We start from the raw sequence: 25307 nt of genomic DNA on the forward strand, positions 1-25307 counted from the left end.
CCACATCTCCCAGGGGCCCCACCCACACTCCCAAATCTCCGGCTGAGAGAGGCTGAGCTCCTGAGGGTGAGGAGCCCCAATGGCGCCTTCATTTGCTCCACAGGAAATTGGAAGGGACGGCAATCAAAGCACTTCTCCGCCCAAAAGTGATCCTCCTTTCCTGCACATTCTTGTTTCATCGTGCAGGCTTTCTGAGGACACTTTCTGTTTGGGAACGGGCAATCTCAACCCTTTGCCTTCTCAATAATTAGGCATGAAAACATTCAGGAAAGGGAGCCGAGGAAATGCCAAGGCGGCAACATCGCACGCCTGGGCACCCGGGGCCCAGCTCGTGGCCGCTCCAGCTCCCAAGTATCTCCAATTCCAGGACTCATACTTGTTATGGCAACAAGGCAGGTCCCAAGCGTATTTAATGGGTTAAATCACCCACCCAGAAGCCCCTCTCCCATCTCCCTGACTTCATTGTCTTGAGAAGCCAAACGCTGTGGCATCTGCACTGATCTGTGTGTGGAGACGTAAACCTCACCAGCTGCTCCGCAAGCTCGTAGTCCAGGTCCAGCAAGTTGAGCCTCAGGGGCCTGTTGTACGTGAACCCTCGCCCGAACTCCAGCTGCATCAGCTGCTCCAGGTTGGCCACGCGCTCCAGGCCCACCAACATCAGGGCTCGGACACCTGCGAGGATGGGCGTGTTTCCAAGGGCTCGCTGGGGCCCTGAGAGCCACAACGTCTTTTGGGGTGTTTTGTTTTTTTAAGAAAACTTTAGTATATAATTTGCCCTGTAACTGAACCATGTTTAATCAAGCTAGTCAACCACTCTGAAGTGCTTGGAACTCCTCAGAGCAATGGTCTCAGATGTGTCAGTAAGTCAACTGGTTAATAAAAATACAGGAAGCGACACCATGAAGTGTATGCATAAATTCTCAAACTCTGGTCCTACCTCACACAGGTATAATGTGGAAAAAATGAAAAGTACCACATCTCCCAAATCAGGTCGGAGCGTTCTTATCTCCATGGCTCGGGAAAAAAAAACAAGCAATACACAGAATGTTCTTATGATAATGTATGCTTCGTAAGTCCTTCTTAACCCCCTGGTGTGGACATCTACTTTTTGGTAGTCAGAGCTACAAAATTCCAAAGTCATGGACAGACAAATATTACATCCGGTAATAGGCACCGCAGCTTAACCAGTCACCCTAATTTGGAAAGTATGCTGTTATTTACTTTCTATTAAAGTATGTGTTTACTTCATGCTGTAGTCTTGTTGAGCTGTGATAACTGCAAACTGCTACAAAATTAATCCCTAGTTTATGGGATGTGGCTAAATGAAGCAAATCTTCATGTTCTTTTGCAATAGCACCATGCTTTCTAGATGTTGCACCACCTGAATGAGTCTGAAAACCTGCGGGGCCCGTGCCAGGACTTAGTCTGTGGTACGTATGGCATCCTGGGTAGCCCCTTCCCATAGCCCCAGGCAGGCAACTGAGAGCCAAGATGCCAAGGAGGAGCTCGCCCCAAGGACTCGGTAAGCAATTCCTGTCTCCCCAGCAGAGCAGTGCGTCTGCCTCCCCCACGTCTCCACTTCCCGTTTAGAAAGCCCCAGAATCTACCTTCTTGTCGAAGTTCCTCCGATGCCTTTTGTAAATCAGCCAGATCTCCGTCCACCCCATCAGTAAAATGAATGACCACCTGAAATTAAAGGGTGGGGGTGTCAGACTCCAGCCAAAATTAAAACGAAGCATCACAGAGCCTGGTAAGGGAGCTTAGCCGGTTCAAACCCCTCATCTTACAGTTGAGAAAACTGAGGGCCAACCACCCCATGTTCGTAGCTCTCTGCTCTTGTGCAGTTAGTCAAGTGGAAAGTGAAGGAATTGCAGTGGTTGATTTATTCAAAAATACAAGCAGCGATGAAAATAAGAACAGTTATCTCACTCTCCTAGTTATGTGATGTCGTTTCTAGAAATCGTGTGTGTGTGTGTGTGTGTGTATGTGCACATAATAAATACATATGTATGTACACACAGGGAGAGAAATATGTATAGAGAACAGAACTATTTAATGGGTAGGACTATAAATATAAATTAATCACAAATTAAAGTTATTCAAACTTAATTTCTGATTATGAGGATTTTTTTAGAGCTTAAGTAAAATTATAAAAACAAGGGAGAAATCACACTTCAGAATGTCATGAGTTGAATACAGGCATGAGCAACCCATCAAATGTGAAGAGTGTTTAGGGGACAACAAGGTGTTCCTCCTGACGAGGCAAGTCCAAATATGGCACAAGAAGCTGAACATGGGCCCTGCTCACCTTCACACTGTCGGGCGAGGACTGCCTGAACTTGCTCTGGTAGGCCTTCAGCGTGTCCGCAGTGAGGACGTAGGGGTGCTGGCTGCGCATGTTCCGGAACTTCTCAAACAGCTCCGGCTGGTACTCGGCAAAGTCGAAGGCCTCCACAGGGCCCGAGGGCGTGTTGGCCACCACAGACACCCGCACGGTGGGCATCTGGCCGCCGCTGCAGCTGAGTCTTTGCATCTGGCTGATTCTATTCAGGATGATGTCCACCTTAGACTCAAGGCCTTTCTGAGTCACAAAGACATTCTGATCTCTTGAACCATCAAACCCCAGAATCACATCCAGATTACAGGCTATAAAGGGAGAAAGCAGGCAATGAGCTCTGAGAGGGGCTGCACAGGTGAGTTCAAGGTACAGGCACAACCCCAGGACATGAGCCAGACGTCATGCTCAAGGGCAAAATGAGATCTTCTATGGATGAGCTTTGAGAAGAAATTAGACCAGCCTCTCTCACAGGGAACACCGGTGCTGACTGTTAGGAACCAGAACAGTAGGCCATTTTAATCTGTTGCTCTTTTCATGATATTAATCAATTTTGGCATGACATAGAGTTGCTGTTTACATGCCTCCCAAGTTCCTGAACATGAGAACTCAAATACTCTGGTCTCACATAATTCATATAATAAGGCTACAAACAGAAACAAGGGCCATCTGAATTATTTGGGGGATTAAAAAATAGGGAGAAAAGATAAATCTTATAAGGGCATGAAAGGCAAGCTTCCACTCTTTAAAGAACATCCCAGACCTGTCTAGGTGCCCACCAGGGCCCCACCCTCAGTGAGATGAGGAAATGCCTGAAGTGATCAATGCTTAAGGAAGCCACAGGCCAGCGCTGGGGACCTAGGTCACTAAGTCACATCAACAAGACTGGATGGAAAACGTGCTCAGGAAAAGGATTACCTTTGGAAACATCCGTCACCCCCGGACACAAGATCTCATTCATGGCATCGTCCAGAGTTTCCAACACCTGCTCCTTCAACTCCGACAGCTCCTGGATGTTCCCCACACGGAAGGCCGTGGCGCTGTTGGACGCAATCTTCCCGACCTCCACTGAGTCGATGTTTCCCAGGCCCACCGCAAACACTTTGACACCTCTCTGGGTGAGTGCCAGGCTCGCCTCCTGAGCGTCCTCCATGGACTTCCCGCCGGTGATCACAAACGCGATCTGAGGGACCCGCTGATCCAGGCGGCTGCCTGCCTCCGGCACGAAGTGATTCAGCCGCAGGTGCTCGATGGCCACCTTGGTGTTCGCGTGCCTCCCCCCTTTGTAGACCACCTTGTTGATGGCATCGATAATCTGCTGCTTGGTGGAGAAGTCCTTCAGGAAGAACTCGTCGGTGGGGTCAGAGTTGTACTGGACCAGCCCCACCTGGATGGAGTCGCCCTGTCCATAAACCGTGTCCACGATCTCAGACACGAAGTGGAGCACCTCCTGGAAGCTGCTCCTCTGGAAGTTGATGGAGCCGTCCAATAGGAACACAATGTCTGCTTTCTTTTTATCTAAAAGGGGCCAGAATGAAAAGGAGGAGAACTTTGGTTTCCATAGTCACGCATTAATAAGCAAACTATAAATTAAAATAATTGACATAAGACATTCCTGTAACTCATTCACATTGAACACCTTAGCTCAATCCCATGCCTCTACGGCTTCTTTTTTTTTAATATATTTTATTGATTTTTTACAGAGAGGAAGGGAGAGAGATAGAGAGCTAGAAACATCGATGAGAGAGAAACATCGACCAGCTGCCTCCTGCACATCTCCTACTGGGGATGTGCCCGCAACCCAGGTACATGCCCTTGACCGGAATCGAACCCGGGACCCTTCAGTCCGCAGGCCGGCGCTCTATCCACTGAGCCAAACCGGAAAATGGGAAGCAGGCCCCCTGCCAGTATGCTGAGAGTTTCGTGGGACCCTGCTGAAAATCAGTGGCATTTGGGGTAATTTCCCAATTATATCAAGTGGTCAAGATCAGAGTAGAGAAGGTCATAGATTGGCCAATTTCAATGATGTGTCCTATTCTGAGAGCCAACAAGCCTGTGGTTACCCCTCAATGCACCTTCATCGAACCTTTCAATGGGGCTACGTTAGCCTCCCGGAAGCTCATGGAAGTCTCATGGAAGAATCAGTGACCATATGCTTTCTGGGATGTTTCCTTCTACAATTTCAACTGTTTATTATTCTGGTATTTACTTTCTAATACTATCTGCAGCAACAACCCTATGAGATGAAAATTATTCAAATAAATGCTACTATTTACATTTCTCAGTTGAAAAACAATTGATGTCATACTCTACAGTCATGGGTTCCACAGTTCATACCTGTCCGAGGGGGGGAGGGTATGTCCACTCCCGGTGGTGCAGGTGTGATCCCCGCGGGTCCTAATGAGTACATGATCCTCTCTTCTACACTGGGGAGATCTCTGAACTCTCGCACTGTGAAGACCAGTCTGGGGTAGCCGGTGATAGCCTCCAGCTCCAAGCTGTCAATTTTTCGGTCTCCGACCCCTACAGTCACAATCCCTGCCTCGTGTATCATAATTGAAGGCCTGGAAATGGCATCCTGGGATTTTCCACCCAGAAACAGAACCAGGTATTGGGGCACCCCGTCTTCTCTCCGGCTCCCAGCAGACTTGATAAAGAGATTTTTTGCCACATATTCCAGAGCTCTGCCAGTGTTCAGTGGAGACCCGCCTTTGAACCTCAGGCGGCGGATGGCATCGAGCACAGTGGCCTGGGACTTATGGGTCTTCAGTTGGAATTCCGGGAAGACATCATTGCTGAACTGCACAACCCCAATTCTCACTTTATTGGGGCCAACGTTGAGCCTTCGGACAATCCTGATGATAAAGTCTCGGATGTGTGCAATGCCTTCAGACGTCACCCCGTCGGAGCTGTCAATGAGGAAGACAATGTCGGAAGCATCGCTCTCGGCAGCTGGGGAGAAAAGAAGAGGAAAGCTCAGTGCGTGGCTGGCACCCATCTGTCTTGATTTCTGCCTTTGTTTCTGAGGTTTGTATTGTATTCTGGACTTGGCGTGTTGTTGCACCATAATATTAACATTAAAACTATCACCCGAGTCATCGGTGTTTATTTCTTGGACTTTTTAAAATTAATCATTAAAACTGGGCCTTTTTCACCTAAACAGTATCCACTTCTTGATATATTTTAAGGTCTCCAAGACTTTCTGAGTTTATTCGATTTTCATTTTGGCTTTGGGGTCTGGGTTACAACTAATTTCTAAAATAAAAGCGATATTTAGAAACAAATCCTGGAAACCATAATCTACAGAGTCATGAACTATTACCACCATAAGGAACTGAGATCATCCAGACCAACATCTTTGTTGTAAAAGAAGAGAGAGGCAGCTGAGGTCAAAGGTCCTCTCCTCATCCATGGTCACCACTCAGCTGCTGACCACCCAGGTAACCCCAACTGTCCCCCAGAGGGCCACTACAGCTCCCCAGGTGTTACAGTCATAGTATTTCTTTTTGCTCACATTTCTCTAAGGTTTATAGAAAGTTTTTATTTTCAATATTACTGTTCCCACTTCTTTACTTTACATGAGTCCATTTTTAACTATAAAACCAATCAGAAAACTCTGTTTTCCTCTTAGTTGGAATTCTAGGTACTTCTTGGATGTCATGTATTAAACTACTAATATGTTTCCACTCCACAAATTCAACCTGTCTTTTGCTTCATAAATCACTGGGCTACTTATAGTGGAAACAGCACAGCAAAAGGTGAGCAAGTCATGGAATTGAAACGTTTATACTGAGAAAGAGGAAATCTCTCCTGGCACACACAGCCAGGCCTCAGAGAACATCAACACCAGGGAAAGCCACACTGTGGCCACCATGGAGCAAGACAAAAATGAGGTCATGCTAGAATCCTATGTGAACACTGACAAAAAAGAAGACAAAAATAACCAAACACAGCTCTATCCTGGCTCATAGGAATGACCACTGTTTCTTTACCAATTACAACTTTAGCTATAAGATTTAGCAAGACCCCCAATCACAGAATTACTTTAATTTCTTAACAACATCTGATCCTGGCAAAGTCCTACTTCCTTAAGCTTTCCACAGACTCACCTACCATAAGCCTGAGACCTATCAGAAGTCCTTTCTAACACTGAGCTATCCCGTGGTTCACCATCCTGTGCATCTTTCCTTCTGGCCACAAGCAATAGGCCCAAGTGGCTCAATCACAGGTGTGCCTTTATTTTATTTTAACTCATCCTGAGGACCATGGATCTTTGAGCCTGTTATTTTTTTATATCGAAAACACTCAGAGAGAAGCAACAACAACACATTCAAACCCACCAGGAGGAGGGTAGGGAGTGCGGGCCAGCATCTGCTGAATCTGCTCTGAGGTCAGGGTCGTGATGGGCGTCAGCAGCCTCTGCTCCAGGCTGGGCAGCTCCCGGAAGGTGCTCACTGAGAACACGTACTCAGGGCTCAGGGAAATCTTAACCAGCTCCTCCTGGTCTGCACTCTTGGAGATGGTAAATGGTGCCACGCCATTCCTCTTGAGTTCTGCTGCCGCGTCGTCCACCTCATCCCCGGATTTTCCAGACGAAATGAGGACCAGGAACTGAGGAACGCCCTCTTCAATCCGGCTCCCCAGTGGCCTCTTGAAGATATTTTTTGACACATACTCCAGGGCATTCCCAACGTTGATCTGCCGCCCGCCCTTGGGCCGCAGCCGCCTCACCGCATTCTGCACCTCCTCCTTGCTGGAGTATTCATTGAGCAAGAACTCCACATTGGTGTCCTCACTGAACTGGATGACTGCCACCCGGGTCGTGTCAAAGCCCACGTCCAGCGAGTCCACCAACCTCTCAATGAGGGTGCGGATGTACTGAAACTCAGGGCCAGCACGTAGGGACCCATCGATGAGAAAGACCACATCCTTCTTGCTGCCTGCACCTGCGAATCAAACCGAATCAAACCATGGGTTTCACCTTCGTTGGCACCTAATTCTCAGCATTAACAAACCACCTTCCAGGTTGTCATGGAATCACCACAGGCAAAATATCCTAATTCTGAGTCCTAGCACAGCAATGACAAGTCAGGGAGGAGAAGAGGAACCAGCAAAGGATAAGGAAGGGTAACTGAGGGAGGCAGAGACTAGGCACACAAGACACATGTGTAGATGAAGTGGGGATGGTTTTCGGGAAGGAGGGGGCCTCAGCAGTGACAGCAAAATGTCACTTGTGAATTGCCCATGGGTTGGAGGGGCCTTGAGAAGAGCGCTCTGGGTGGAGTGGCGAGAGTGAGGGGCAGAGGGGTGGGTTCAGAGCGGAGTTGTAGGGAGTATAGGAACTCACCTAAGAGGAGACTAAGGCGCTGCTGGAGGGGATGCAGGGCACCGGGAGAGAGTGTTTGACACAGAGAGAAAGCAACAGGTTTGAGCATGAAGGAAACCACCCTTCCCATCCTCAGTGGAGACCTGATGACGCAGGAGAGAGAAGAAGCAGATGAGCAGGTGACAGGAGAGCCCGGGAGCAGAGGCGGGTCACCACGGGCACAGGAGGGAAGCTGAGATGGGGATACGGTGCTGGGATGACCACATGGTGCTTCTGGAAGTTCTTTCCAATTTACTTACATTTCTCAGTGAAATGGGATTTCAGCCATCATCTCAGACTAAGCTGAGGGAGAAGAGCATAGAAGAAGCGGGTGGGGAGAAAAGAGGAGGAAGGATATAGTCACTTGAAAGAGAGGGAATGTGAGTGGGCAGGAATCCTGTTATTATAGAAATATGGGCTTGCGCTTCTAGTAAAGGAGCCGCATGTTCCCAGTGCTGACATTTCCAAAGGGTGCTCTCGGGAACACTGGCACTGCAGCCGCGCTGTGCAAAAGGCTCTGGCCCCACTGCGCTGGAGGCACCACGCACATCAATTAGGGGGGAAGCTCTTTCCCTTTGTTTACCTCACTGATGCATACTTTCATCTGGTTTCAAACCCTTTAGAACATTCCACGTGCTGCTCTCTGCCCTGGACACCAGCAAGGAGAAGCTGACACCCACTCCCTTGCACTGTGTCCATCACCCTCGCCTCCCTTGTCCACCCAAAGGCAGGTGTCCTGCATCCCACTTTTCTCACTGGCTTTTTCTCCTCCCTTCCTTCCCCCTCTCTATGCCATGAGGCCATGGATGGTGTCCTATAGAACGGGAGCCACAGAAAGAAGCCATGGCTGTCTCTCTACCACTGTGACCATCCCCATCCAGGGGCCCAGGGAGGACAGGCCCCTGCTGGGTATTTTTGGAGGGGGTGGCCACATCTCAATCCCCTTCCTTCTCAGCAGCCAGGCTCCCATCATTTTCTAGTTTATTGTAACCAGGCCTAGGAAAGCAGATAGGAAGGAGGGTATAGGGTAAATGCCGTCACACAGCCTGGTGGCCTTCCTGCCAGCTAAGACACTTCTCAGCACCAAGCAAATTCAAAAGCAATCCTCACACTTTGGCCAACATCTCAGAGACTGTGTTCCAGCTTGACGAAGAGCCTGTGTTCTAAGCCCCTCCCTGGTCATGGAAGGCTGGACCTCCTCCGGTCAGCTCAGAACCACACTGAACTGCTGTTGTCAATGAGGTGGCTCCGCCCTTTGAATACCTACACAACAGCCTTCATGCAGAGTCAGAGCACCTGCACTGTCAGCGAGGCACATGCCCCTCCTCAGACTTTGGCCAAAAACATGAATCTTAGCATCTCCCCAAGCCTCTACCATTTCTGAGACCAAACGAGGTTCCTAATTCTTCATGGAATTAGGTATAAATAGAGGAAACAAAATGCGCAGGCCACAGTCCAAACAAGTAGCCCCAGATGTTCCAAGGAACGATGATCCAAGAGTCCCCTCCTTACCTGGCCTCGATGGAATAATCACCTCTGGCTGCAGCGTCCTCAGCTCTTCCCTGGTGAGCTGGGTCACCCTCCGGGAGATGTCCTGCTGGACGCTCTCCAGCTGCCCGAAGGTGGGAACGGCCACGGCGAAGCCTGGGATGTAGGAGATGGTCTGCATCTCCGTGATGTCGGCGTTCCCGATGCCGATGCCGATGGGCACAGCCCCGCCCCTCTTCAGGACCACCGAGGGGCCTCTCACGTCATCCCCGGACCTGTCTGCTGTGAGGACGATCAGGAGCTGGGGGACGCCTTCTGCTATCCTGCTTCCGGCAGAGCTAATCAGGATATTCCTCAGGACAAAGTCCAGGGCGGCCCCGGTGTTGGGGGTCGGCCCTCCCAGCAGTGCCAGGCTTCGAATGGCATTGACCACACTCTGCTGATCCATGTATGAATTCAGGTAGAACTCGGGCCTGGTCCGGTCACTGTACTGCACCACGGCCACACGGACTCGGTCTGGGCCCACATCCAGGCTCTCCACCACTCTCTGGACAAAATCCTTCAACAGAGAGAAGCCGCTCCTGACACCGTCAGAGCCGTCGAGCAGAAACACCACATCCTTTTCAGCTGAAACTGGAAGGAAGACAGCCCAAATGACTCACACAGGACATGAGAGGGACAGTTTCCTACTGATGGTGGTGGGCTGAAGAATGTCCGATTCAGAATCCCCAGAACTTGACTTTGGGGATGTCCTTATAGGTGGGAGACAAGAGGATCAGGTTTAGAGGAAGAAGATATGAGGATGGAAACAGAGGTCAGAGAAGAGAGAAGGCACTACGCTACTGGCTTTGAAGCTGGAGGAAGGAGCCGCAAGCCAAGGAATGCAAGCGGCCTCTAGGAGCTGGAAAAGGCCAGGAACCTCCAAGAGGGACACACTCTTGCTGACACCTTGATTTCAGCCCAGTGGAACTGGTTTTGCGTTTCTGACCTCTAAAACTGTCAGAGAATTAATTCCTTTTGTTTTAAGCCACTCCACTTGTTACAGGAGGAAACAAACTCACCAATTTATATAGATAACCCTTTCATTTTAGAATTGTTCAAGGCTTGAGCAACAAACTTTCATAGGTGTACTCAAGAAAAACACTGAGGGCTAGAGAGATCTGGATGGAAGGGCCTGCATAACCAATAACATTTTATACATGGGCAGTTTTAAATAAATTGCTGCAAGTCATAGTGGATCAATAGGGGAAAAATGTAATCCAGATGTCTGGGTTATAATCCAAAACCAACAGTGTGTGGGACCAATTGTCAGTGTAGAAACTCTAGATTCTCCACTTTTAATCAAAAGGATTGTAGATGAAATTAATTACTCTTTTCATTGCATTTGTATCAGCAAATGGAAAGTGGTTAAACACAAAGGCATGGTACTGTAGATGAAACAGTTTCATGCAGTGTGTGTAGTGGGAATGTATCTGTCTCTCATCATGCCTTATGTCCTTAGTGTAGGGAATGAATACTAACACAGGGACACCCACTTAAAATATGATGGGGGGAGGGAGCAGGATATGAAGATGAAGACTGGCTTAACTACATTATAACAAAGTCATGTGGCTTTTATTATGCATATAGTAAAAATTATGTGTCTTCAAAGAATTTTTAACCACTAATATGTCTAAATTTTTATCATGTATCTTATTGTGAAACTAGAGGCCCAATGCATGAAAATTTGTGTACTCGAGGGGCGGGGGCGGGGGTTCCCCTCAGTCCAGCCTGCGCCCTCTCGCAGTCTGGGACCCCTTGGGGGATGTCCACCTGCTGGCTTAGGCCCGCTCCCCAGGGGATTGGACCTAAGCTGGCAGTCAGACATCCCTCTGGCAGCCCAGGAGTCCTCAGGGGATGTGTCGGACATCCTTAGCACTGCTGAGGAAGTGGGAGAGGTTCCTGCCACCATTGCTGTGCTCACAGCCATCAGCTCAGCTTGTGGCTGAGTGGAGCTCCCCCTGTGGCAGCACAGTGACCACCAGGGGGCAGCTCCTGCATTAAGCGTCTGCCCCCGGTTGGTCAGTGCACGTCATAGTGACTGGTCATTCTGCCGTTAGGGTAAATTTGCATATTACCCTTTTATTATATAGGATACTCTCATGTCCTTCAAAATAATCACCCTGATTCTCCTGTTTTGCCCTAAACAGCAGTTACGGAGTCTGAGTGAGGAAGGAAAAGTCATATTTCATTGTTCCTACAGAAATGATCGTTAGTCTTCCACCTTCCCTGGAAACCCAAGGACGGCTTTGATCTCAGGACCTGGAGCCAGCAGCCCACCATCAACCCACACCCTGGAGAACTAAGCTGCAGGCCCAACCAGAATTCCTATGCCATACCTGGTGAAGGCACTGTTTTCAGGAGATTCACAATCTGTGGTTGAAGTTCTCCAACCTTGGGAAGTGACTCTGCAGCCAAGATAAAGGCGGGGGATAGTACTACCTGCTCTAACTGGGCAGGGTCTGCATTCTTGGCCTGTAACACAAAAGGCACCACCCCCCTCTCCTTCAGCAGGCGTGCCGGCCCTTCCACACTATCAAACGAGCGTCCTGCCACCAGCAGCACCAGGAACTGGGGCACTCCATCCTCTATCCGGCTCCCGGCAGACTTCACATAAATGGATCTGACTGCATAGTCCAGGGCATAGCCCACGTTGAGGGTTTTTCCAGTCTTGATTTTCATTCTCTTCACGAGATTCAGGATTTCAGGCTTGTTCTGGTGCTGATTAAAATGAGACTCGACCCTGACATTGTCGCTGTACTGAGCCACTGCAATTCGGGTCCCATCTGGCTTCACATCAAGCTCATCGATCACCTTGTAGAGAAAGTCACGGACGACATGGAACTGTCCCACAAGATTGGCTGAGCCATCAAAGAGGAATAGAATGTCTCGCTTGCTTTCTACAAGAAAAAGGAGGTTAGGACACTATGAGGTTCAAGAATTTAACAGGCACCAAACTAACGTCAGCCCAGCACCACCAGCATTTGGTAACAGGAGTTCACGCAATTCACCTGACGATCACTGTACCAACAAGGGAGGCAGAACCCTCACCGACTGTCAGTGAAATGTCTGTTTCGGCCTGGCTGGTGTGGCTCAGCATCGACCCATGAACCAAGAGGTCCTGGTTTGATTCCGTTTGGGGCACATGCCCGGGTTGCGGGCTCGATCTACAGTAGGGGCGTGCAGGAGGCAGCTGATTAGTGATTCTCTCTCATCTCTCTCATCATTGATGTTTCTATCTCTCTCTCTTCCTCTCTGAAATCAATAAAAAACATCTTTAAATGTCCGTTTCAAAGCAGTGCATACTTGCGAAGGACCAGAACAATAAGCCAGTCCACCCAATCTGAAAGCTTCTCAACAGAGCGAGACAAGGACAAGCCCACGGGGTTCTATTCTTGCGCCAGGGGGCCATCACTCTAGGACAGCGATGGCGAACCTTTTGAGCTCGGCGTGCCAGCATTTTGAAAAATCCTAACTTAACTCTGGTGCCGTGTCACATATAGAAATTTTTTGATATTTACAACCATAGTAAAACAAAGATTTATATTTTTGATATTTATTTTATATATCTAAATGCCATTTAACAAAGAAAAATCAACCAAAAAAATGAGTACGTGTGTCACCTCTGACACGTGTGTCATAGGTTCGCCATCACTGCTCTAGGAGAACAGACAGTGTTTTCAAACTATAAACTAAACTATCAAACATGTGGTCCTTATTGTCCTTTTGCCTAAAAACTGACCTATCTCTAGTGACAAAGGCTGATGTGGTTTAATTACACAAGAATAACTGAGTTGACACATTATCAGCTGACAGGTGTCTGTCATTGCTCTGTGGTCAGGCAGGCTTCTGTCACTGCTTTCCAAGCTGCTGTATTTAGACAAGAAAGAATGACCGCCCATATGGGACTACAATGGGTAACGTGAATATGATTTTCAGTTCACACAATGGGAATTCATTCAATTAGGTTTCGGTTGTCTCAGTCTTGCTACCTGTCCGTGTGATGTCAGCTGCAAGATCCAGTACTCCATATCTCACCACCAAATTAATTTGCAATAAGAACAACTATCCAGACTTCCTTTGGAAATTGTGTTACTGTCACATAAAGTGGCTGGCTTTGTTGGGTTTACAACAAATAATTGTCTAGATACAGCAGATTTTGAACATCACAAAAAAAGTCATATAAAGAAAAGAACTGTGATTTCTAACTGACGCCAAGGCATCCTCATGTGTGACAGGAAACCCACCTCTATCTATCTACACCCTCTCACTTCCACCTGGATTTGCACCCCAGAATCTTCACAGACATTGGGGGTGGGGGAGACAGCTTTTGAATAAAAGGTGGGATAAGATGCAAGGAATGTAAGCTGAATTTTCTAGGCTCGCTTTCATCAATGAACACCCTTTAGGTAGAGAATGTAAACTTGCCGGTACAGTGTCTCAGACCCCCAATCAAAATATTCCAACCAAAGGGAGTCAGTTGAGTTTCTAGGGTTCACCATGCTCTTGAGTTCAGGTTGGGCCACCTGCCTGCCAGGGGAGGGAGCCCCGTGCAGTGGGGGAGCTTTACCTGGCTGGGTGAGTTGCACCTCCTCCACACCTCCACTAACATATGTGGTTAGGGGCTGAATCAGCTGCTGCGGCAAAGCTGACAGGGAGCGGAAATCATCCATGAGATACACCAGGCTCGGGTTAAAAGCAATCTGCTCAAGCTCGGCCTTATCCGCCTGATGAGCTCCCACACAAAAGGTCAGAACGCCCTCTCGGGCTAGTGCATTGGCGGCTTGCAAATAGGAGTCCTCAGACCGCCCTGCCGTGAGCAGGAGCAGGAGCTGTGGGACGTGTTCGCGGATCCTGCTGCCGCCAGCTTCGATGAAGTGGTTGGCATGGACATAGCGCAGGGCCGAGCCCGTGTTCAGGCCTGACCCCCCCTGGAGCTGCAGCTGTCTCAGGTGAGCAAGCAAATCTGACTTTGTCTGGTACGTGTTTAGGGAGAACTCCGTGACCGGAGTGTCACTAAATTGCACTAAACCCACACGAATACTGTCGCTTCCAACATCAAGGCTGTTAACTACGTTCATTACAAAGTCCCGCACATAGGGGAAGTTGGTCTTTCCAACGTTGAGCGATCCATCCAAAAGAAAGATGATATCCCTTGGGTTTACGTGAACTGCAGTGAAGCACAGAAAACAAAGTGAGACACACACACTCATGTGTGCCCGCAACCGGTGCACACATGCCAACACATAAGACACAAGACATCAGTGAGGCAAAGCACATCCATCTGGTAAAATATGGCAGAGGGGCACATATTTTCCTCCATGGCGACTGGTGCTATGAGGTATGTCCATAGCCAAGTTTATGGGACCAAGTTGGCTCACAGAGAGACACAGCGCCAAAGGTAGACTGCTTTCAAACAACAAAAAGGATCGAGTCCTTGAACCAGAACATCCTTCCTAGGGAATGAATTCTGCAAGAGTGCTGTCAAATTCTGTCTCACTCGTGTCTCTAAATCAGGTTCACAGCCAAGTTCACCTGGGTCCTTGGGTGTTCACCTCTACACATTCACAGAGATTCCCCTTACAGATAGGTTAGAAGCCTTAACCCAAGTTAACCTGAGAACATGAGTTCCTTATGACTAAAAAACTCAATACTGTTAGTCTGTTCTCATCATGAAGGATTCCTAGGGGCACCCATTTGTCATTTCCTACTGTCCTCTTTTCCTAACAGGGCATCACGGGATTGCCAGATGTTAATCCAAAAGGGTACCTATGGGAATCCCTCTGGGTGAGATCACAGAATCCTGGAAACATGTGAAAATACAGAGTCTACTTGCTATGCTTGGCTGAGGCTGTACACATGAAGAATCAAAAGTGTAATTCTCAAATTAGAGTTTTTTCCCAACACATTTAGTACATGTCCTTTGAAAAAATTACTTCCCATCTCTTCCCTGGTGTCTCACTGAAATTTAAACCTAACAACTAATTTTATCCTATGTTCTATCAAATTGTACTTTGGCTATGAGAGGGTGGGTTAGAATTTTTAAGAAAATAAAAGAGAGGGAGAGAGACAGGCAGAGAGAGAGAGAGAGAGAGGCTTTTAGAAGACCAGAGAGCATGAAGAGAAAGCATGCACTCATGCAACATGGGTCGTGCAACATGGGTCCTACAACATGGGTCATACAACATGCAACATGGGTCATGCAACATGGGTTGTGCACCGAACACCCTTCCAGTGGTAAAGCTTGTGAGGTGGAAAAGCTTGTTTCCATAATATTAATCTTCACTGAGGACGGCAAATTATACTTATTCAATTCATGAGGTCATAGACTGCTAGAATGTGTTTTAAAATAACTTCCCACTGACAATCATATTAAATGAGAGATTGAAACAACCACTGGGTTTTTCTCTTCATGCCCATTCATTCACTATATTTTGCACTTAAGGAAATCCCTTAAAGAGAGAGGAGAGAGGGTTAATGTTCTACGCTGGTCGGGTTCGAATCACTTAGAAGTGGACTGTCAGCTCAGGAGAGGAAGATCCAGGCTACATGTTGGTGGTGGGAAAAGGAGGCCAGACAGGTGTCACCAGGAGAAACTGAACACTGGGACCTCACGAGGGACAGGAACTGAGAAGTGACCTCCTCAGCTAGAAGCTTCAAAGACAGGTGGCCCTGATCCTATAATTCGAGTCAGATGGTTCTTATGACTTTTGAAGGCGTACAATTCTCGTGTGACATCTTAAGACATGCAGTTATGTCATAGTGCATCCAAGTCCTACAATTCCCTGCTCAGGGTAAACGGAAACCTGAAATAAAACTCGTGTGGCTCTTGCTTCCACCATTTCAGAGTTGTCTCCTAACTGAACACAAGTAAAACTTCCTTTTGTTTTGTTTCTCAAAGGCTCTGCCTGGAGGCCACCCTGTGGTGTGTCTGACACCTCCCACCCCAGCCGTACCTTCCGTGGTTCCGGAGAGGGTCCTGAGAGGCGCCAGCAAGCTGGGCAGCATGCCCTGCAAAGGGGCAGCTTGGAACTCAGCCGGGGTGAACACCAGCGACGAATCAAAGGCCATGTCCGCCAACTCCGCCTGGTCGGCAGCCTTGCTCCCAACCGCAAAGCACAGGATGCTGCTCCTCTTCAGCTCCTGGGCCGGCTGGCTGACTTCGTCTAGGGACTTACCGCCTGTAATCAGCACCAGGAGCTTGGGGACCCCCTCGGTGACCCGGTGACCTGCCGCACTAGTGAACAGGTTGTTCCGAACGAAGTCCAGAGCGGCGCCCGTGTTCAGGGCCGAGCCTCCCATGGGCTTCATTCTCCGCACGGCGGTAATGACCTCCTTCTTGCTGGGGTAGCTACTGAAATAAAACTCTGGCCTCACAGAGTTTGCGTACTGAGCCACTGCCACCTGGATGAGATCCTGTCCAATTTCCAGCCTCTGGATGACCTTGATAATGAAATCACGGATGGCATTGAAGTTGGACAGGTCCAGTGCTGATGAGCCATCCACCAGGAAAAGTATGTCCCGCTTGTTGACTTCAATGACTGTAGGTAGCAATATGAGAAGGTGAGTGGAGCAGTCTTTCCGACCACATTCAACTATGACTCTACACAGTTCATTCTGTTCAAAGAACTTCCCCATTAGCTCTGGCTAAGGCAGCCGTGGGCAAACTACGGCCCGCGGGCCGGATCTGGCCCGTTTGAAATGAATAAAACTAAAAAAAAAAAAGACCGTACCCTTTTATGTAATGATGTTTACTTTGAATTTATATTAGTTCACACAAACACTCCATCCATGCTTTTGTTCTGGCCCTCCGGTCCAGTTTAAGAACCCATTGTGGCCCTCGAGTCAAAAAGTTTGCCCCCCCCTGGGCTAAGGTGATGTCGGGGGCGGGGGGGGGGGGGGGCTTGTCATTACACACACAGGAGAGTGAGAGCAGTGTCCTTCCCTATGGGGTAGCACATCCCCCACCCACTCGGCACTTCTGTACAAAATTATAGCCCAAAAACAGATTTCGTTTCAGTAGCCACCTGATTAACATGTTGTCACTAAAAAAGTCAGGAAGCTCTTTCCTGCCATAAATCTAAGGCTTGGGTTTGCGAGGCCAGAATGAGGCCAGAGCCGGGTAATGGAGGAAGCAATCAGTGGGGCTCAGAGGCCCCCGTGGCATGATGGGGAGTTCATGAGCACCTACTGCCAAGTGCAAATGCTGAGAGCGCAAATGCCCGTTCCTTCCGCTCTGGTCTCCATGCCTTGGTTTTCCAGGCAGAGGGGGAAGTAACATACCAATTACTTGGCATCATAAAACTTTTAAAAAGGAAACCAGTGTCAAAACCAGTCAATGGCACAGAGCATTTTCTGTCGGAGCCCTGTGCTGTGAAGGCACTAAGTCTCATGCTAACTGTGTGATTACTTAAAGACAAACCACGAAGCAAGGACACCTGGACAAGGCCTCTGTGCCCTGCGTGTCACCGCGTGGGCAGTGCCTGAGTCACAGGACCGAAGACTTGAATCAGCCCAACGCACCCCACCCAGAAACCGGCAGGGCGTCCGGACTTACAGGAACACCAGTGCTGACAGCTGAGGCCAGAGGGCTCCACTTATTCAGTCATTATCTGGCCGCAAGGAGCCCCTGTCACTCGAGTGGTCAGATCAATAATATGAAGCACTCTCACCTACTTGACATGTGACTACACTGACATTTATCAGCCCACACTCTCCTCTTTCAGAGAAAACACGGAAATGCACACCGACACCAAGCATTAGGGGCAGGCACACAGAGACCATGGCTTTGGTGCCAAGTTGTGGCATAAACAATACATTTCAAGTCCCTAGCTCTCCTGGAGACCTTGCAGATGCCTGGGGTTCTCACTGTACCTGCTGCTGAAACACAGGAGTATCCCATGCCCGCCTTCTCCTTCTCCCCCTCCATTACTCTGTGGAGGACATGTATGAGCCATACAAACAGCCATATGCCTGCTTTCACACACAGACAAGGACAGCGAGCACACCTGGGTCCATATGCACGCACACACGCCCACCCCCCTTATAACCACAGACGAAGGAGCTAATGCTGATACCCTGTGAGCAGTTTCCTGTGCTCAGCAAGAGGTGTGCACTGCATGTGATGGGTGATTAGAAAGACCAATCAGCACCCCCTCCACCCTGTCCCAGCCCACTCCCGGCATCTGCTGGAGTGACATCCCCTTCCTCGTGAGATGCCTACCCAAGCGGAGCCTCTTGCTCTTGCACCCGGTTCTGCTGGGGCTGGGTTTGCTGTACCCTCGCTGGGAGGTGAGCCTGAGGTTCCACTAATCTGTTGGCTTCAGCCCTCACCTCCCTGTTGACCGACACCAGCACGTCCCCCAAAACGTGGCTTCCCTGCAGCCCTGACAGCCCAGGACGGGCGACTGTCCCCGCACTGTTTCCAAGCAAATTCTCTTCAACTGTCCAGACCCCAGCCCCCTTTCTCAGGGCTGTCTCCTCTCCACCCTACTATTAGAGTGACTTGGGGCTACTCTTAGGCTGCTCTTCTCAGTGACTCAGGGACCCTGACTTCTAATAAAGCACATCCTCCTGTCCCCAGTGCCCGTGTCCAAGGCCACAGGTGGTCAAGTCTTCAGGAATGGCTCTGAAATCTCTCACTCACCGCCCCCTCCTGGCCTCATCCCTCCAGCTCCCTCAGGCTCCACCCTCCAGCCACACCTGAAGCACCAAATCTGCTCACCCTGACTCCCAGTTGGCCCCTTGCTCGCTCACTTCCCTCTCTCCATCTTCAGAGCCTTGGCCCCAGCTCCCTGGCCCTTCCCTCAGTCAGACACTCCCGGCAAGCTTTGCACTCTGCTCAAAGCTGTCCCGCCAGCACTGCCACACAGCAAACTCACAGGTCGGGGGAGGCCCTCAGCTCCCATTGCACCCACCACAACCTCCCCTCCCTCCCCCACACCAATGACTCCATGTCTTCATCCTAATCAGCTTCTTGGCAGTTCGGGCCCCAGGTGATCTCTGCCTCCCTGGATTCACACTGCCCTCACCCGGCTTCCAGCACCCTCCCTCTCATCTCCCTCTATCACTGACTGCTCCCCCAGGCTCCTTTCCAGAGCATTCCTTTCCTCACCAGCTGTACAAGCACAGTGCCTGCAGCCTGGTCCCCAGCCTGTCTCTCCCCATCTACTCCCAGACCTCTCCTCTCGGCCCACGAGCATGTCAGCCCCAGCGCCATGCTCCTCTCACTCACTCTCCGCTTGCCCACAGTAAAGCTGTTCTCCCACTTGTCAATTATCGCCAGCCCCGCTGGGAGACGCCAGGCTCCCAGCCTCCTCTCAGGCCAGCCTTCCCCAACAGCCCCATTTGAAGCTGTTGGCTCCATTGCTCCTACTCACCGCCCCCTCCTGGCCTCATCCCTCCAGCTCCCTCAGGCTCCACCCTCTAGCCACACCTGAAGACCCAAATCTGCTCACCCTGACTCCCCTGTAGTGTCCTCATCCAACTCTTCACTTGGGGAATGTTTGGTGTGGTCGCTGGTTTATAGTTTTGTCAACTATTTTCCCGTTATACTCTGACGCACCAGCAGCCACATTCGTCTCGGTCACCAGTCCTGTAACTCCAGGGCCTGGCATACCGTTGGGCTCATACCAGAGAGCCAAGAATATTAGTTGAATATTTACAAACTAATCACAAAGATTAAAGATGATGTGTAAACGAGGAATTCACACTTAATCAGCTAGTTAGCTTGGGAAAACTGAAATGAGGGCAGTGCACTGCCCAAAATAAAAAAGTTTGAAACTTTGCCTGGAACAGAACTATATCCTCACCGAGTGTGATCCCTGTGCCCCAGCCCAGCATCATGCAGCTGGTGAGGCTGGGATTTGGGCTCAGAAGCCAGTTCACCATGGCGCTCCTGCAGTGTTTACAAAACCTGTGGAAATCGTGTGTTTGTTTCCAAAAGTGTGCAAGCCCGGAGAAACCTTAGTGGGCTGTATTCCCATCAGAGGGATGTCTGTAAATATCAAGAGGATCTTCAGAATGTAATGTTGCATTGATTCTAATTTACCTGCCCAACTACATGCCTGGAGCCACCGTAACAAGATCTGATGGACAGAGGGCATCCACAGCTCATATCACTTGGTACGCCTGTGTCTGCCGGTTCTTTCACTGCCTTGCACCAAGCACCATTGCATTCTTATTTAAATTCTGAAATCCACTTCCCACCTCCCACAGTTGTTACATATGTATTTATGGGACCTGGTTAGTTCTATATTTTTTAAATGGCTCCCATTGGACTTTCTGCCAAAGACCCTCATTTGAGTGTATGTCATCATCTCTCTACTCAGAAGAACTATTCCTAAACTTGACAGGCACAGGGAAAAGTTTCTCCTAAATATTACACCACGTGAGGGCTCTGTTATGCCTTACCTGCAGAACCCCACCTCTCAATACTCAGCACACAGAGGACTTAGGGGAGACAGCCCTCGGGGATCTGTGAGCACACCTCTCACATGCTGGCTCTCAGAGGCCAATGCCCTTTCCCTGGAGTCATTTTCTCAGGACTGTGATCAGCCTCTGAGGTCCACCGTACCATGACTGCATTATGAAGAGATGACAACATGATGTCTGATGTCTCAAAGGAGCAGGTCTGTTGAATTGGCCTCACAGTCTGACAAGAGCTTTCCACTCGTATATCTTCAGCTTTTTAGAGACCCCACCATCCCAGACATGAGTTCCAAGAGCCAGCTCACCTCCAGAGGGCTCGGCTGTGGTACTTACAGGTCCTCCTCAGGCGATTCATTCTGTGAGGTGCCTGCCTTCCTTCCACAAACACCAACACACAAAACACCCCGCAACCCCTCGGATGGTGAGAAGAGCATACGTACCTTGTGTGACAATGGTTGGCGGTTGCAAGACAATGAGCCTTTGGGCCACGCCAACAATGTACGACAGTAATTGCTCCTGGAGGTCCCCAAAGCTACGGAATTCCGGGACAGTAAACACCAAGTTGTCATTGGTAGCTATGTACTGAAGCTCTGCCCTGGGGGCGGCCTGGGCTCCGAGGGCGAAAGAGAACACGCTAGCCTGCTTCAGCGCCACCACCCCGTCGTGGATCTCGTCACTAGAAGGCCCGGCACTTATGAGCACCAGCACCTGGGGAACCCCTTCGTCCACGCGGCTGCCCCCTGCCCGGGTGAAGTGATTCTCCACCACGAAATCAAGGGCAAAGCCGATATTGGCCAACTCCCCACCAATGAACCCAAGGGCTTTGACCGCATCCAGAACCTGAGCCTTGGTGGGGTAGGTGTCCAAGGAGAACATGGTTCTGGGCTCATCGCTATACTGGACCACCCCCACTCGGATCTGCTGAGCTCCGACTGACAGTCTCTCAAGGAGATTGACAAGGAAGTCGCGAATGACTGTGAAATTGACACTTCCGGTGTTGTTTGATCCATCAATAAGGAAAATAATGTCAGCAGAGTCTTGTGCTTTAAAAGAAAGAAATGCAAAAAACGTGAAAGCGTTAGAACAAGTGACTACATGCATTGTTCAGTGTTCTGACATGTTTCTTTGGAAACCAATAAGAAACACGAAATAAGACAAACAAAACATATGTTGATTAGGGAACGTGGAATTCTCTTTTCGTTCTGCATTCGGAATGAATAAGAGGCAACTTCTTAGAAATGATGATGTGAAATAGGGACCTTTACCTCACATTTTTATCTGTGCCATCTGTGTAGGGATCACATTCACTTTTCAGTGGGTGAAAATCATGGATGCATATTCTAAAATTTTCTACTAAATTTGGAAGGAAATGCAGTTTCATGGAATTGTGCACTACCATACCCATAGGAGAAAATGAAGGAGGACATTAACAAAGGTTCAAAGTTGAATTCTAATTTGGGGGCATTTCTCTTATTATCCTCAAGTGATTGTAAGAATTTTTTATCCAAATCCACAGCTTCAAAATGGAATGTGAGATTCAGGGGCTGGTGACTCATCACCCCAGTATGTTAAACTCTTGATTCTTGAGCAACTGTTGTGTCTTTTTTTTTCTTTCTTTAAAAACCAAGATGGCTGCATACATGCAACTTTGTTAATTTGAAAGGTTGACCTCAAACGGCACTTCAAGTTTTAATTTTTAAAATACTCTGATAAAATTTTGATTTGAATTTATTTTTCTCATAAAACGATTAGTTGCATAAAACTCCAATGCAGGTCTGGGGTTAGGCTAGATGTTGTGTTCATGTAGTTCTGCTAGTGCCTCTATATTCAGTCTCGTAATGCAGAACAATGTTAAGCAGAGTGATATGAAACCAGTCATGACATAATTATCCAACTTTGTTTTCATGACATCCTAAACTGCTTGCCTAGTGGCACCATGTGCATCTAATGAACCCTTAATCAGAATTAGCTCTGGGGTTATATTAATGGACAAAAAAAATGGCCAATATGAAACTTCCATTCCGATACTAAGAATTGGAATCTCATAGAAGCACTGAGCAATCAATAAATCTACAAACCTGAGTAGAATATTTCAAAGGCTCAGCTAGAATATTGAAATCAGACTGATTTAAACTACAGGAAAAGCAAAATTATTCTGGTAAGAGTTTGTTTGATAAATTAAGTGCATGACAGAATAGGAAGAGATTCATATGAATATATATGACATTTACATTCTGAGATTTTAGGAACCTATATTTTGGGTATAATTATAATATTATAAATAAGACCATTTATTCTGATCTTCTTAATGACAGTGAATATTTTATATTTAAAACTATTTTTGCACCAACAAAATTGCTTTTATTTTCACTGCAGAAATGGGATACAAATCTTGTCTCAGAAAATTGAAAAGTTTTGCTACGGTGAAATGATATTCTCACCCAAGCTCTCTCACTGTATAAGCTGAGCCTGTGACTGCTCAAATCAGAACATCTCTCACATTTTTCTCAAATACACACAATCCCTGACAACATCTTTGCAGATGAATTCCTGGCATAGGGAAATATATTAACTTGGAAAGATCTTATAAGATCTTTTAAGATTAACTGGAAATATAAGGTCTAATGAGCATAATTTTTCACTAGAGTACTTAAGATCTTGCATTTTTAATCATTGCATACAGAATAATTAAGACCAGGCCTTTGCTAAGAATGCTAAAACATTCAGCACTCTTTAGCCAAAACCTGGGATTCCTTAAGGATCTGTGGGAGGGTGGTACTAGCAGTATGACTGCAGAGCAGGCCAATGAGATATCTCACATCATCACATGACTTGAGGTTCTGCCAATCACATGGCAGAATTCCTCAACATTTCTCAGGCCTAAACCAATGACCCTGAGGGACCAAGGAAGGTTTGCCACATATGTAGCGTAGGGAGACATTTAAAAGAATTAATGATGATCCCAGGGTCAATAATAGAAAATATCATAGGATGAGGTATTTCTTACTAATTTATTACTTACTTTTATTGTCATTTGCAATGGTATAAATAAGAGCAATGAACCCTGAGGTAAAACCCTTGAATATTTCTCTTCTCAAAGGCTGAACAACTGAAGGTCATAGAAAAATGTTGGATAATTTGTCATCACTGAAAAAACAACCTTGTCCTCTTATGCACACATGATGGGACACACACGGGCATGCTGTGTTATCCAGGAGAGCCGAAGCCTCAGGAAGACACAAGAGCCGGGTTCTTGTGTACGGCAGGCACACCAGTGATCCATGGGAACGCAAAGGGTAATCAGCTCTACCTAGAATTAGGACTGTGAACCTCTCTGGTTTTCTGCCTCTATGGCTCACATCTCACACCCTCCGTGGCATTTTCTACAGAAAAGTTTCACAATGTCCATGGAAAAATCAAGGGCTCCTTCAACACTGCTTTCCTGAGCACGTGAGCATGGGCACAGTGCCTTCCTTACTCACGGGTTGCTTCCTTTTTTTAAAGGTAAATTTAAAAGAGCACCTTTGCATTTCCTATGCAAATGCAAAATGGTTGATAGGTTCCATGAGTTCTTGAAATCTTTATATTTTTCAGAGAAAAGAAAGCTGGAATCCTCATTGAATACAGATCACCTTTAGCTTTCGCTTCAGTTTAAAGCTTTTGTGTCCTATATCCACTTAAATATACAACTTTTAGAGCTTCATTGAGTAGAGTTCATTTAGAACAGTGGCAATCATTAACATTTTATATACACACACTCACACACACACATATATTTCTGGGGAAAAGTTACCTGGTGGACACATAATGGGAAGAAATTGCCCCACCTCATTAGACATTTCTGGAATGCCTTCCTATCTGATTACCTTCCCCCAAATGATAAGCAGAGAATTTATTATTATTATTATTATTATTATTATTATCTTACTGTGGAGCATGCAGTGGGACACAGTTCTGGAGAAATTGCAGAGTGAAGTTAATTAGAAAAGACAACATAAATGGATTAATAGTCCACCCTGGTGCTGCTAGTGGCTTGGACACTAGAAGACAGAGATGCTTTCTCGGCATAAAAACAAAGGTTTATCATCAGTGTGGAAACATGCTGTGCTGATAGCTCACTTAGCATTCAGACTTTAATTATCTGCTCATTTATATAATGATTGAACATAAAGGCAAACTCATCCACTCTTTTTCCTGATTTGGCCATCAATAAAGATGCCCCATTTCTCTACTGATCTCCTTTATTATTTTTGACATAAATTAGTTATTTTACCTATATTCAGAAATGCAATGATCAGTGAATTATTGATTCTGAGGATAGTGTATCGAATGGAGTAGGTTATTTTCTTGCAATCTGGACTGTTTGGTTTGAGGTGCTCCTAGGGTCCCATGTTCTTTTCCTGTAATCTGGCAGGATCAACACTAGCACAGAAACGAAGCATGTCATTCGAAGGAGGGGAGCTTTTTAGTGTTAAATAGAAATAATCCAGCCTGTCACTCACTCCTCATTATTAGAAGTAGGCCCACTGGTAGGGCATTAGCCCTCTCATGCCATCAAATCTGAAATCATGGGGAACCATTGGGGCAACCATTCTATGAACAACCTAATGAAACACCTTGGGGTTGTTCAGTTCTGAAACCCTTCTCATA

At 47.7% G+C, this 25307-nt stretch overlaps 1 protein-coding gene across 1 annotated transcript in view; it reads right to left on the bottom strand.

The window, feature by feature from the left end:
* Nucleotides 1-25307, bottom strand: part of COL6A3 (collagen type VI alpha 3 chain) — a 74261-nt gene that overhangs the window by 33497 nt on the left and 15457 nt on the right. The window contains exons 4-14 of the mRNA XM_023759210.1: nucleotides 21098-21700; nucleotides 16184-16768; nucleotides 13798-14397; nucleotides 11567-12127; nucleotides 9213-9821; nucleotides 6676-7281; nucleotides 4673-5287; nucleotides 3254-3853; nucleotides 2309-2646; nucleotides 1608-1686; nucleotides 527-672 (exon numbers count right to left, since the gene is read on the bottom strand). Of these exons, the coding sequence (XP_023614978.1) occupies nucleotides 527-672; nucleotides 1608-1686; nucleotides 2309-2646; nucleotides 3254-3853; nucleotides 4673-5287; nucleotides 6676-7281; nucleotides 9213-9821; nucleotides 11567-12127; nucleotides 13798-14397; nucleotides 16184-16768; nucleotides 21098-21700 (5342 nt within the window). The remainder of the gene's footprint in view (nucleotides 1-526; nucleotides 673-1607; nucleotides 1687-2308; nucleotides 2647-3253; nucleotides 3854-4672; nucleotides 5288-6675; nucleotides 7282-9212; nucleotides 9822-11566; nucleotides 12128-13797; nucleotides 14398-16183; nucleotides 16769-21097; nucleotides 21701-25307) is intronic.

The sequence above is a fragment of the Myotis lucifugus genome, unplaced genomic scaffold, assembly GCF_000147115.1.
Source record: "Myotis lucifugus unplaced genomic scaffold, Myoluc2.0 scaffold_3, whole genome shotgun sequence".
Classification (NCBI taxonomy): domain Eukaryota; kingdom Metazoa; phylum Chordata; class Mammalia; order Chiroptera; family Vespertilionidae; genus Myotis; species Myotis lucifugus.